The sequence below is a fragment of the Electrona antarctica genome, assembly GCF_951216825.1.
Source record: "Electrona antarctica genome assembly, chromosome: 2".
Classification (NCBI taxonomy): Eukaryota; Metazoa; Chordata; class Actinopteri; order Myctophiformes; family Myctophidae; genus Electrona; species Electrona antarctica.
Window position 1 is genome coordinate 37,104,892 of NC_136807.1, and position 14,480 is coordinate 37,119,371.

General features: G+C 41.0%; 1 protein-coding gene across 2 annotated transcripts; it reads right to left on the reverse strand.

Moving 5' to 3' along the window:
- Nucleotides 1-1,163: 1,163 nt before the first annotated feature.
- On the reverse strand, nucleotides 1,164-12,842 carry rprd1b (regulation of nuclear pre-mRNA domain containing 1B). 2 transcript variants are annotated; one of them, XM_079492407.1, is made up of 8 exons: nucleotides 12,131-12,842; nucleotides 9,903-10,032; nucleotides 9,379-9,509; nucleotides 8,991-9,023; nucleotides 5,649-5,776; nucleotides 4,794-4,920; nucleotides 3,061-3,236; nucleotides 1,164-2,613 (listed from the first exon to the last, which is right to left on the reverse strand). In XM_079492407.1, the coding sequence occupies exons 1-8, from the start codon at nucleotides 12,279-12,281 to the stop codon at nucleotides 2,464-2,466; spliced, it is 1,026 nt and encodes a 341-aa protein (XP_079348533.1). In that variant the 5' UTR covers nucleotides 12,282-12,842; the 3' UTR covers nucleotides 1,164-2,463. The 2 variants fall into 2 exon arrangements, with proteins under 2 accessions (XP_079348533.1, XP_079348534.1); XM_079492408.1 differs by lacking the exon at nucleotides 8,991-9,023.
- Nucleotides 12,843-14,480: the final 1,638 nt, after the last annotated feature.

Consider the following 14,480-nt stretch of genomic DNA (forward strand, 5'->3'; position numbering starts at 1 on the left):
CATGTCCACCGTAAGATGAACATTTTAAAGTTTGAAGATACAAAGGTTTATTCAAATGGTTACGTTTTATTGGTATCCATTGAATCATTTCTTTACAGAAAAAAAAATATTTAACCACTAGTTATTATGCCCGATTCATACTGTCTTACAACCATGTCACTTGCCGAAAATTGCCAATCTGCAATCTCACGTATCTTTGGATGCTACGAATTGTGAGCTTGTAGATCTGCTATTTTTTGTGAAATGACAAGAGCATAAATATGGCATTACAATCTTGAAAGTTGGTAGCACAGTATGATTCTGCAGAGAAACACACACCACACAGTGATTGGGTAGGAAAATACCTAGAATCTACAGTAAAGCACATTGGGGTCAAAACAGGACCTTCCTAAAATCTTTTGTAATGTCAGTGCTTGGGATTCACCAATGCCTGCCTCTAGTGAAAGGTGAAGATGGAGAGCTGGTCATATCCCACTACTCAGATTTCATGGTTGTGGATGATTTTCCACAGCCATTTTAGTCAGATTCAGATGTCTTTGAAAGACAAGTTACAAAACTGCATTTGAGAGTTGGCTGCAAATACATTTGAAAGGGTTGATAACCTTTTAACTCAGGGTCAAACTTCAATCTCACAACCCAAAATGTGCTCATTTATAAAGATTATGCGACCTGCACTCATGCAAATCGACCGATTTTGTCATAAGAAATTAGCAGCCATTATTCTTACATTTTAAACAATTTTTAGGTTTCAATCTAATCAATTTTCTTAGAGAACTGTGATCTTAAGGAGAACAATTGTGATTCAGATTTTAGCAGCCCGGAGGACTATATTTATTGTCACAAAGTGGACACTGGACAGTATGGTAGGTCTCTAGCAGATGACAACTCATACCTGCGGTGCCACACTGGCAAAGACCCACCAACAGATCTATAAGGTTGTGCAAGCCTTTCAAACCTTGAGAAGACTTTACTACATAGCTCCTGGTTTTATTTTATAAAGTTCCCTATCAGTCAATTCATAAAAATGTCTATACACCTAGAAAACTGAAAATGCAATTTAGAGTCTCCAAACTATATTCTCCTGTTGTCTTGACAGAAAACTTAGAACATCTGGATTTCAAACTACAAAACTACTAGTAAACTGAAAAGGTAATTATCATGGATTGTCAACCGTTATTAAAAAAATATGATCAATCCAATGGACACCTGAGAAAAGGGCGTAACTGTGGAGGCTATTTGTTGCATACAAAGCCAAACAGTCAAAGATTTAAACCATTTCAAAATTCTCCTCTTAGAAGAGCAGACGAGTGAAGCTGAACATACAAAGCCCAATTTTTACACATTGAACAAGGGACGTTCAGGCCGGGTTTTGAAAAGCAACAATCTGTTTAATTTTCTTTCATGATGTGTGCCTTCACGGCAACCCAACTCTACTACTGAGCAAATACACAGTTGCCCAGTGAGTATAGGCTTAATCCTCATGCCCAAACGGGAGCACGAAACACTACTTAAATTATATGAATAACTTTGATTCATGAGTGACCTTTTGTGCTAGTTAATTACTTAAACCAAATGCTTAAAAGGAAGGACAGGGTAAAACGACTACATAATGTTACTGTCATATTAAAAAGAGGGGATAAAAAAATGATCCAGGCCTATCTAGTCACTGTACTTGAACTGCACTCAGGCTTATAATACAGAACAAGATCAATGACACGATGAGTATTGAATGTATGTTAAAATAAAGCAAACGAGGAGTTGACTAAGTCAATAACCCATCATTTACACAAATAATTGAGTTTTGTTGTGGGAGGGATAGTAACAAATATCTCAGACTAATGGCTAAAGTTGCTGTATTGAGTGTCTAACAGCTACTGACTGAACATTCAGGACAACAAAAAAAATGACACCCCCTCTACAAACACACAAACAACCCAGTGAGCTGCGTCAATTAAAAGCAACCAACTTAAAGCCAACTGAAGGAACATAACGCATATGATACATTATCATCTCAGTGGATTCTTATCAGCTAATACAGTGACAGCAAACGGCCCAGAGGACTTTGTCCACACTTGAACAGGCCATGAAGAAAATAACACATAACCAATAACAATAACAATTCTTTTAGCTTAGGTTATTTGCCTTCCCCTCTTCACAAACACATAATTGGATGGCTCACATTCTCGTAATAAAAATGAAAAGATAAAGAATAAAAACTAGACAAAACAGTAAGCTTTGATGATCCAGGCTGGTGATGTAGCATCTTTGACATATCAAACAAGAGAGCCAAACTCCTCCGACTCTCCTCCCAAATGTGTGTGTTCTATGTTGTCACCAAATGTCCCTTTCTTCATCCCTCTCTCCCCCATGTAGAGTTAATAGAGGTGGTGGTGGGTAGGCTTTTAGGGGGAAAGAAGAGTTTCAACAGTGTTTTCCTGGTTAGTGGACTTGGAGAATATCTCATCAATCTGTTGAGAAGAGATCGCCAGCCGAAGGAAGGGGGGCCAGACCCCCTGTTACATTGGGGAGAAGCGAGAGGTCTGGGAGACTCTGGATGTGAGACTTGAGCTCTTTCCGTACTTGGGTCACCCTTGCTAGCTTCTGTTTGTACTCCTGTTGAGGATAATAAAGAGGACAAGTCATGATTATATGCGAAATCAAAGTTTCTATAGCGACGTGTTTGCATTGCTGCCCAGACAGATTCAAATAAAAATATTTTAAGAACACATTTAATGAATACAATTGGCTTTTAATATCCACCATTTCCACTCATATGAAATTCAGATTAATCATATAAAACTTAAAACATTTTCCCCATCCACACTATGTATGGCAGAAGCTATTCAAATAATACTAATTATGTATTTTAGTTTATATTAAGCACAGGCAGTTTTCCTCGAATTTCACGTTATGTTTGGTGAGTTTTGGGCTACTACATCAAAAGTACAGTGAGATCCTTATACTAGCTTGAGCTACATTTTCAGGCCAACATCGAACTACACTGAAGTGTTGAAGAAAGTGGATGTGGCATTTCCAGTCATTTTGTGGAAAGTCCCTTACATCTAGTTTCTTTTCCCTCTCGCCGAGCGCCTCCTTCTGACTGCTGATATAATCTGTAAGCATGCGGGCCAGCTGTCTCCTGTCCTCCAGTTCGGCTGCTAGGCGACCATTGTACTCCGCCAACAAGAGACAGGCCTCGTCCACCGTCTTGGACAGTCTGTCTGCCGCCTCCTTGTCTGGACAGACAGAAGGAACTTTATGTCATTACACACACTCTTTTCATTTCACAATGTTGTGCCTCCTCCTCTTGTCCCTCTTGCATTATCCTGCCTGTGACCCGGAAATCGATCTCAGTGCACCTGTGGACCATCATGAAGTATGCTTCACTTCCTAAAATGCATTTTGAGGAAATTGTACAATATGCAATATACAATAGGAAATATACCCAGAAATGTACAACCATGGTGGGAGGCGGCGCAAGTAATGTATTTCATTCATCAGTTTTTTTTTGTGTCAAAGTTGAGAAAAGCTCACTATATTTCAGATAGAACAGCAAGCCAATCAGAAGCGCTCTGAAGTTGACATGGAGTAGGCATACTAAGTGTATATGGAAGTAGCTAATATTGATGAAAGTTTTAAACTAGCAATTGCAGATGTGAAATGAATCAAGGCTGAGCAACTAAATGGCCAATTTCTTACCTAAAATGTATAAATCCACCCAGCACCCCTAGTTCCCGTGGCTATGTGCCTGTCAAGGTGGGCAGTATAACAGACATACAGTATGTCTGAGGTATCCATTAAGGTACTTTCAAACGGGTAGCGATTAACGTGGCTACTGGCTATTAATTCATTTTCAATGAGACCTGCGTTTCTTTTTCTGTACACGCAGAGAAGTCGAAGGGTGACAAAACAACGCAAGCATATTTATGTGAGCGTGGTCCCGTGAAATTGTTGCACGTGTGCTCATTTCGTGCACACACCCACAACTGACTAGACCTGGATTCTGTTGAGCTTTTTTTCCCCTTCGCTTGCATTGTCGCGCCTCTCATGAGCAGACCTGTCGTTGATCCAGGCGACGTCGCCTGCGTTAATCGATGCCCGTCTGAAAGTAACTTTATACCGTTATAACATTCTATCTCATGATGCGATGCACATGGAGTTGCAGCTGATGTCTTCCTTGGAAGCTAGTTCCAACACAGTGATCTAAAACCTTGCCGACAACTTGACAAATAAACCCCCATTAAACCCCCTTATTCTGTTCTTTATGGTTCATACAGTAGTGGGGTGCGCGTGCACGAGGGAAGTTACCTCCTGTCTAGGACGTGCAAATAGCAAAGGACATTTTGTGCGGGGGAGAATAAGATTATTCACCCGCTTCGAATGTTATGAACCAATAATCACCAGTATGTTCTTATCAGGACCATGCAATGGAGTTATATCTGGACATTTCCACAATGCCTACAGCGAGTAGGCGACTAGGAAATGGGGAGGTGAAATTATTGCCACTGAAGCGAAAACATAGTGAAAATGACTTGGGGTTAGATTTAGGGTTACGGTTAGTAATTATCGGCCAACGCGGCCAACAACGCCACATCGGACAATGGCTGACAACAACGTCAATATGTGGAAATGTCCATACTGGCTGCATTGCATGGTGTTGATAAGGTCTCGCAGAGATGAAATCATCCGATAACAGCAGAAGCCGCTATTGCTAAGCTGATTATTGAGATAGAGAGATGTTTAACAGATGAGTACAAAAAGTACTCCGCTCAAAGTCAAGGCTTTGGTCTTACCTGTGATCTTCTCTAGCAGAGACACATCCTGGACCTCTTGGGGGAGCGAGGCGATCTTCTGTCGGACAGCTGCATCCCCCGAAGCAGCATTCTCCAGGTCCTGCAGAGCCTTCACCAACTCCTCTGTCTGGAAGCACACATGTACGTGTATGAATATGAACAGATGGAAAACATGGTAGAAGAGAAGAGGAAAGAGTTGAAAAACAGGGACAAGCATGAAGCAATGCTTTAACAACATTGTAGTCAAGATAGTCAAAGGGGCTCTGCCATTAGCCTGGGCAGCATTCCTTCTCGGGTTTATGATCCGGTTTTGTAGTCATAAGGCCGGAACCCTCAATCTGGAACTTCCTTTCCCTCAAACCGATCTTTCCCAATAAAAGCCGCAGGCTACGAGAGAACGAGTCATGATTTTATTGTTATTCTTCCAGTTTGAGGGAAAGGAAGTTCCAGAGTGAGGGTTCGGCCTGATGACTACAAAATGATGACTACACTCTGACATTAATGCTCTCATTACCCTCATACCTGACTAACTACCTCACCAAAGTGAGTAACACCCACAGCCAAAATACTAGAGGGAGTGACAATAATCTGGTACCACCCACCTACAGAACAAACGTGGGTAAATTAGCTTTCTATTGCACTGCCACCAAAGTGTGGAATGCCCTGACCCTTAAAACATGTGGATCACTGGCTTCCTTCAAGACAGACCTGAAATATTTTTCCCCCTTTTCTGACTTGAATACATGGAAACAAGTCCCTATGACTTGTTGGTGTTCTTTTTTTTGCTCCCTTTTATTCCCAGATTTTTTTATTAATATCCCCCGACTATGAACTGACAATTAATCTGACTCCTACCAGCTGCGCTGCCCCGGAATCTGTGTTGCGAGGGGAGGTGTGGCTTCTGTAGTCATCATCCTCATCCTCTTCCTCCTCCTGAATCTGAATCTTCTGGTAGCTTCGTTTCACCGGCTTCTTCTCTTCTACTAGAAACGCAATTCACAACACTTGAGAAACTAGTTTTGTAGGCTGTTAAAGCACAACCAGTACAGTGACTAGTCATATAACAAACGCCTAACTAAAGATTATTTTCATAGTCGATTCATCTGTCGGAGCAGCTGAGACGAATAACCAAAACCATATAAGTCCATAATGTATTCGGACCCCTCCCTGAAAAAAGGCCATTATGGATAATGAGTTATATGGTTATTCGTCTCAACTGTTTCAAATATTTGTTTAATGTGTGCAATACATTTTGACCATAGAATTGTGGTAAAATAAAATGCTCATAAATTATCTGAACCTAAACAGACATCGTTAGCAATAACCCAGCAGTAAATAAATTGTATTCATGGACAAGACAACGCAAGCATTCACATGATGAGTAAATGGGTATTGATTATTCTATTTAAAAAACAATAAATATTATATAGTCATATTTGTCAGGTGTAACAAACTCCGTCTCCGTTGTGCGTCTTTCCTGCTGTCCAGTTTGCTCATAATATTAGCCGGTGTCATCAGGCGCTCCGCTGCGGTATTTATTAGTTGGGTCGTTTACAGCAGTTCCGTTTCTCAATGGATTTGTCATCTAGGAGGGTTATTAAACAAATTGAGCCCCCATGTACCTTGCAAAAATGCAGGGGAAATTCATGAGGACCCCTAATCCATATGGTCACCATCAAAAACCTGTTAAGGCACAATAAGGCAAAATTACCTCAAATTCATTCCGCTTTCAGTAGCATGTGACATGTCAAACTAGAGGGTTTTCATGATTCGGAATCCATTCCAAGCATTAGTTTTGCACAAAAAACACCCCTTGGGCTAAAAACAGCCATAGCCGTCATCACAAACGTGATGAGGTCAGCACATTTGTGCAAAACTAATGCTTGGAATGGATTCAGAATCATGAAAAGTTTGACACGTCACATGCTACTGAAAGCAGAATGAATTTTAGGTAATTTTGCCTTATTGTGCCTTAACAGGTTTTTGATGGTGGTCATATGGATTTGGGGCTCTCATGAATTTTCCCCACATTTTTGTGAGGTACATGGGGGCTCAATTTGTTTAATAACCCTCCTAGATGACAGATCAATTGAGAAACGGACCTTTGCTCTCCGCGGTCACGGAACTGCCGTAGACAACCCAACTATATGTCTATGGTTGAGAGCATAGACATATGAACGTAGACACCCTTTCCGGCTCTGAGGCGCGTGTCAAAATTGAATGCACAATTTTCCCGAGATTCATTGCGAAGCTGCATAACACAAGTCCCAGAAAAGACGCGCTGTGATTGGCCAGTAGTCTCTTGAGTGACAGCGAGATACATGGAGGAGTCGCATGGGTGACGTCACTTGGGCAGCGACGCAGCGTGCCTTCAGCGAATGCCTTCAGCACTTCTAAATAAGCTGCGAAAACTGTTGCTTTGTGTTCACTCTTTAATGTTTTCTGCTCCCCTGGCTCTAATGTTGTATTAATAACTTTGTTGTTTGTCTTGTTTTGTATTGTAATGTAGGCTATTGTACCATGTCCATGACTATAGAGAGTATGCACATGCATGATTTTCCCATCAGGACACGCCCCCCTCATCTAGACTGAGTGGCAAAACATTGAGCAGCATGGAGTGTTGGAGTTTGGAGGTGCTCGTTGGACATCACTCAACCGTCCTGCGTACCACCGGTTTCTAAATGTCACATAATGCAGGAGGCAAACAAGCACTTCCAAACTCAGACACAGAAAAATAATCAAATGCAGGGCATTTCTTGACAGAAAGGAGCTCATAACGTTTCTATGGTGGATTTTCATGAAACAAAAACTTTGCAGATAGAGAGGATAATTCAAGCTTTTCGTTCAGCTGCAATGTTGGTGAGTTTAACATTGTTTAATGCAATCAGACAGGACTTTTCTGTTGGATGAATGGGGTTGTCAAGGCCAGAAAGTCGTTTTTGCCACTCAGTGGGCGTTCCCGCATAACTTCCAGGTACGATGATGTCACGCACATACCCTCTATTATAAAGATTTGTTAAAAAAATAATAATAATTAAAAAAAAAAAGCCTTAAGCACTTCCGCTTGACTTCCTCCCTTCATTGGAGACACGTCACTCCAATGAACTGCAGCGGCCAATGAGGCATCTACCGTATTTTTTTTTTTAGATCCATGGTTGAGTGTGGTCGGAGGCAGCCAATCATGACTAGGTCGCTACTACATGATTGGCTGGCGGCGTTTAGGCGGCATGGGGTCGACTCACATTACATTTCATGAGCTTTCACCTGACAAAAAACATTTTCTGTCGACTGATAATTGGACACCAAGTCACCAAGTTAAATAAATCAGAGGATATCATTAAGATAGGCCACCAACTGTCACCAGTATTATTCCCAGTACAACATTCGGCTTTGAGACGACACAGTAACTGTGATTTGTCTCAGAAATACTTGTACATTTTATCTGACATGTAACAATACAATTAGCATAAAACATTGGATAAGCAACATCACAGGCAGGGAGATTAGAGTGCAAGCATCAAAGCCACCGTCTCCATTCAGATTAATATAAGAATGACAACTAGGGGTGCAACAGTTAATCAAATTAATTAGTATCAATTATTATTTTTTAAATAACATTGAGAAAAACACATTCTTTTTTGTGGGGGTCAGTATAGGTGAAGAAATAATAATTAAAAATACCTAAAATAGCCGACAAAGAAGCTCACAACACCTTGTCTTGCAACATGTTGTGAACTTGTTAATCTGCTATTTTCAGTACTTTGTGCAACACCGTTACACAAAATCATGCATTTATAAGATCGTGTCAATTATTGTAAAAGATTTGTTTGGGGTCGATGATGTGATTCATAAAAATCACACCCGTGTCTGATAGTTACTGTACTGTACTGTACAGTTTTATTGTTAGTTATACTTGTATTGTTATAGTAGTCAGTGTGAATGGGCCTGTAGGCTGCTCAATAGTGCCACTTGAGGTCACCCAACGGTACTGTTCATACCCCAAACAGACAGACACACAGACACAGGGACACACAAAGCCAGGCATTGGAGTGGTGTGCACCACTCAAAAATTAAAATTGGAAAAAGTAAATAAGAAAATAATAGATGGTGGCAACCCATATAGTTAACTGTCAGTGAATAGTTAGTAGCCTTTACCAGGTGTGGTGAGAAACAGGTCGTAGAACAATGAAAACTCACCGCTGTCTTTGGTGATGACGGCTACAGCCGGATCTAACAGACAGTCAAAGGCATGTGTCACTTAAAAACACACACCAATCAAAAGCTTCACACACCTGGGTCTTATATCCTTCACCAATACCATGAAATATTTTGAACATTGAATGGAACAACATGTTCAACTTTGATTTGAGTGGCTTAACTGAACCTCAGCTATTTTAGTTTACTCTAAGAAACACCATGCTTTTTCAAAGAAAGAAAGAAAGAAAGAAAGAAAGAAAGAAAGAAAGAAAGAAAGAAAGCAGACAGATGGATGGAACAGACTCAATGAATGAATGGATTTGTACTGTAGTATATTACATTAATGAATGTCTAACAAACAGCATGCCCTTAAAGCCAGTAGACCTACCTGGTCTGGGACTGTTTGAGTCTTCTATGGCCAACTTGAGCTGCTGGATGAAATCACCTCTGTAGAGACTTCTCTCCTTCCAGATGTTTAGCAGCCTCTCCATGTGTTTCTTAGAGTTCTCATCTGATTCACTACAGCGAGCCAGGGAACCGGAATGGCGCACATAAAGAAGAACAGAACAAGGCAGGAGAATACAGTACAATAGATTGTTTATTTGTTTACAACAGTCAACAAAGCATTGAATTCAGGGAATTTTTGTTGTATAAGCAGGCTTCTATTACACAGTGCATTTAGATAATGACTAGAGAATAGTGTGTAACGGGTCTCCTGTTACACACATATCCCTCTATTTTCTCACAGTCCTTCAGTGACGGTGACAATCAATGACATATGCCAGCACCCCATATGCCCCCAAAGTACTTCCCGGCTCAGCCCCCTGCACCTACAAACATTTGCCCATAATTGTTCAACTATCTCAAGCCATGCAAACTAAAGGCTGCAAACATTACTAGTGGCTCACCTACCGTGCAACATGAGAGCAAGCATCAACGAGGACAGACTCAAAGTCTTTAGCAAACTCTGGTCCTTTCTTTTTACTGTTCTGGATGACGTCATTGGCCAGATAGAGGAATGTCAGCTTCCTGTTGCGTTTGGCTGAAAAACACATGAAGAATAAGAATTAAATCAATATGATATTTTCATCATCCTAAAGATTTTATGTTTGAATTTCACAACAACATTAATGCTATTTTATGTTGTGTGAGCCAAGCCATGGCTATTTGCTCTGTACTAGATAGATACTACAGTGGAGCCATCATGGCGCACGCACCATGATATTGAGAATTGAGTATGTCGGAACACCAATGGAAACAAGCTGAAAGGCTTTTTCCGTTTTCATCCTTTTAGCAGACCTTGTATTGTACTGTACTTCCCTAGACTTGTGTAGCGATACTAATATCACTGCGTGACTAATTGGATATTGCCGCCCCATATTTGCATACTGGGCCCTAGCTCTGGTCCATAGCCTTCTACTGCTTCTACGATTCTGCCCTGCAGTATAAGGCTATGGGACTTTCGGTTTCAGACCAGCCTCTCCTCTTTAGCGTATTTTAAAAGAACGTTTTGGCTACTTACCAAAACAAAGGCGGGTTGCGTCATTAGAAAGCCCACTTTCCTTAGTGGACGCATTCTGAGCCCCCCACCACACGTATAAACGGTACTTTTTGGCCAGAAAGGGATTTTTTTTCACCAGAGGAAAAATATTCTCTATGAGGCAGTTCTCTGGGCAATATCGGTAGAGGGCGCATTGGAGTAACTAAAAGTATTTTTTTCTCCGGTGGAAACAAAATCCCCTTTCGGCCAAAAAGTACCGTTTATACGTGTGGTGGGGGGCTCAGAGTGCGTCCACTAAGGAAAGTAGGCTTTCTATTGACACAACCAGTCTTTGTATTGGTGAGTAGGTTAAACATTCGTGAGATTTCCACTAAAGAGGAGAAGCTGGTCTGATTTTGATTTGAGATTTAAAACCGAAAGTCCCATAGCCTTATACTGCAGGGCAGAATCGTAGAAGCAGTAGAAGGCTATGGACCAGAGCTAACTGGGCCCTAGTTGGTTATAGCCTAGTTCCAGTCTTCCAGACGAATCTGGTTGGCTTGTCACCATTTCGGCCGTTTAGTCCTCCCAGTCTAGCCTAGCCGCAATTTGCAACTCTAGATTTGTTTACAATGGGATGAATCTAGAGTTGCAATACCCTCCATTGACTCCCCACTCATCCTATTTGGTTTGTGATCTGCGTGTCTTAAACAACGTTAAACTCACAAACATTGCAGCTGTAGTCCCAGCTTGAATTATCCTCTTTCAATCTGCCGAGCTTGTTTTTCATAAAAATCCCCCGTAGACATGTTATGAGCTACTTTCTGTCAAGACATCCTCTGCAGGTGATTCTTTTTCTAAGTGTTGCAGTTTGGAAGCACTCGTTTTTGTTAACGGGTCGCGCTGCTGCCTCCTGCATTATGTGCAAATTCGAAACAGGTGGTACGCAGGGCCATTCAGTGACTTATGACGAGTGCTTCCAAACTCCAGCACTTAGAAAAAGAATCACCTGCACAGAAAGTAGCTCATAACATGTCTACGGGGGATTTTTATGAAAAACAAGCTCGGCAGATTGAAAGAGGATAATTCAAGCTACAGCTGCAATGTTGGTGAGTTTAACGTTGTTTAAGACACGCAGATCACAAACCAAATTGGATGAGTGGGGAGTCAATGGAGGGTATTGCAACTCTAGATTCATCCCATTGTAAACAAATCTAGAGTTGCAAATTGCGGCTAAATCTAGCCCAGACATAATCTGCCTGGGGCAATATGCATTGCAATTGCAAAGGCAGATGAAGGCTGGCTATGCAATGTTAGTACTTCCCTGTGCAGTGCCTGTCCTCGCAAACTGTTAATAAAGTATTTAATCAATCAAACTCATTTTGGAAGCACGTACACCCATCAAAAAAAATCTGTCCATCTCAACAACAGCATCTCTGTGTGCACCTGCCACCTACATGCTGTGAAAAACACCTATGAAAAAGTTACTCTGGAGCCCTGGCTATGAGCCATGGTCACAGTCTGTGTGGGGGGGGGTCATTGGCTTTGCATACATAAATAAAAGTTTGAGAACCACAGCATACATGGCTTAGGTTGCCTAATCACACATATCGCAATGTAACAGTCACAAACACGCATTACAACAATCATCAAAACTTACATTTTTTCAGTTCTCTGTGCCAAACTTTGACAATGAGAGCCGCGTGTTTGCGGTGATGGATGATCCATAGCGACAGAGTCTGTACGCTCTGCTGCGAATTACTTAGCTCAGACAGCTTCTTCTCCAGAGCAGACTCGGAGAAGGACGACATGCTGATCCTGCCTCACCTCAACCTGCGGAGAACGTACAGACCTTCGGGGCTAGCTGGGACAATCTAGCACGGTCATCAAAAATAAAAGTTGTGACGCTAGCTAGCCTTGCTCGGCATGCAGCGTAGCGTGATGTCTCAAAAATGCCAAAATCCACCGTATTCCGCAACGATTTAAATGAACGTTTAGTAGATATTTTCCCCAAAGCGACCACGCTTACTTTTAACACTGTTTGCCAACAACAACATACACTATCAACACTGTTTGTTTACAGCCAGAGATAGCTAGCTAAGCTAAGCAGCCATCGCCGGACCAAACCAGCACCGAGCTAGTTAGCTAGTTAGCACCACAAAAGGCAAAATAACTCGGTCCTAAATAACACAAGCGGACCAATATCTGAAGTTATTCAATAAAATAAAGGTCAAACAAATACGCTCCAAAATGATGTTGAGATACGCTACCCTAAACTAATCAGGGAAAATCTCTGCGAAGATGGCCACTTGCCCTTTCACCTCAAACATGTGCGTCGCACAATCATTGCGTCACGACTCATCAGAGCGTGCGCACCATGGCTGCTGTGGTTGTGATGTGCGTTGCCATAGAAATAAGGCTGCTTGGAATCCGAATCAAAACAAACACACACACACACACACACACACACACACACACACACACACACACACACACACACACACACACTCGCATACCTTTTCTTTAAATTTGTCAGTAAAATTTGCTTTTGCTTGATATTTTCATGTTTTCAAATACAAGAATCAGTAATTGTGTGATCTTTTTTTATATGCAGTTTGCCAGTTTCAACAGTAGTACACTGAAACAGTGCTGTATTTACTGTGTAACTACCTGTTACTGGTATAAATAATGTATCATTATGCATTGGTTTCATGTATTATATTGGAATTACATTTGACTATAGGCCTAAATCTTTTCTTTAAACCAGTAGTTAATTTCAGCATAGCAAGTACTGAAAGTAAAATAATCTTTGAGACGTGAAACTTGTTCTCCAACATAATACATACAATACAATACCAAAAATAGATCTTAACATAGGCCTACATTTAACAATGTCCAAATAGGTTGTCATACACTGATCTGCATGGATCATGGTTCGATTGATTATAGGCTAAGTTTCATTTAATTACATTTATTATAGGCCTACATAAAGTATAATTTTATGTATTGAAGTTGTTTTTGTCAAACGTACGTATGTAAGTACATATAGGCTTTAGCCCTGTGGTTCAGAGAGACCCAGAGCAATGCAAATGTTTTTCACTGAAATCTTCATGTTTTTACAAACATGGAAATGCTACACCAGGCATGCAACTCTTCTTTACCTGGCCATTTGACTCCATAATACTGTGGTTGATAAAATGCACAATATTGCTGTCAAAACAATGGGTCTGAGTGGCCTTAGACAAAGGTAAGGCAAATAGTGTGTCAGCAGAGCAGGTGTGTTTACACATTTGGCAACAAATATCACCCAAAATGCAAATTTACACAGTAGGTAGGAAATGGTTGATTTCACCAGCACATCCTCTGTTTACTTCGTATTTACTGTTTTGGGAAATTATGAAATGGTAACTATAGGTTAACAAACACCAATGGCAGAAGAAGTACAACATTTATCCACTTTTATAAAAGTAGTAAACATCAGTACAGTTCTTTTTGGGAGAGCCATTTGCTCAGTACACTGACCATAACAGCCTAGATCAGGCTGCACATTCCCACTGACATTCAGAGCATCATGTAGACTAGAGTGACAAAAGATTGAAAACAAGGCTAAAACATAGAAAACACTGGGTACGTTTACATGAGGTCTTTCAACCCCTCTTAATTCCGAATAGAAGTTAAATCCTATTAAACGTTGTCATGTAAACACCTACAAAAACTTAAATCCGAATGAAAATGCTCGATGCAATTTAAAAACCATTCCGATGTCACTGGCCGGATTATTCCGATGTTCAATGCGATTGAAAGAAAATTGGACTCATGTATACACTGCTTCGGATGTAAATTCATTCTGGTCTTTCTGAGCATGCTCATTTCCAAGGCGCTCCAACTCCAAGGCGCTCATATCCAAGGCGCGCCGAGGAGTTTGCACATAGAGCGCGATATTTCGTGCATTTTGCAGATCCGAAATCCACAAAAAAAAAACGTGGAGCAGCAGCAGCAGTGGTGATGAT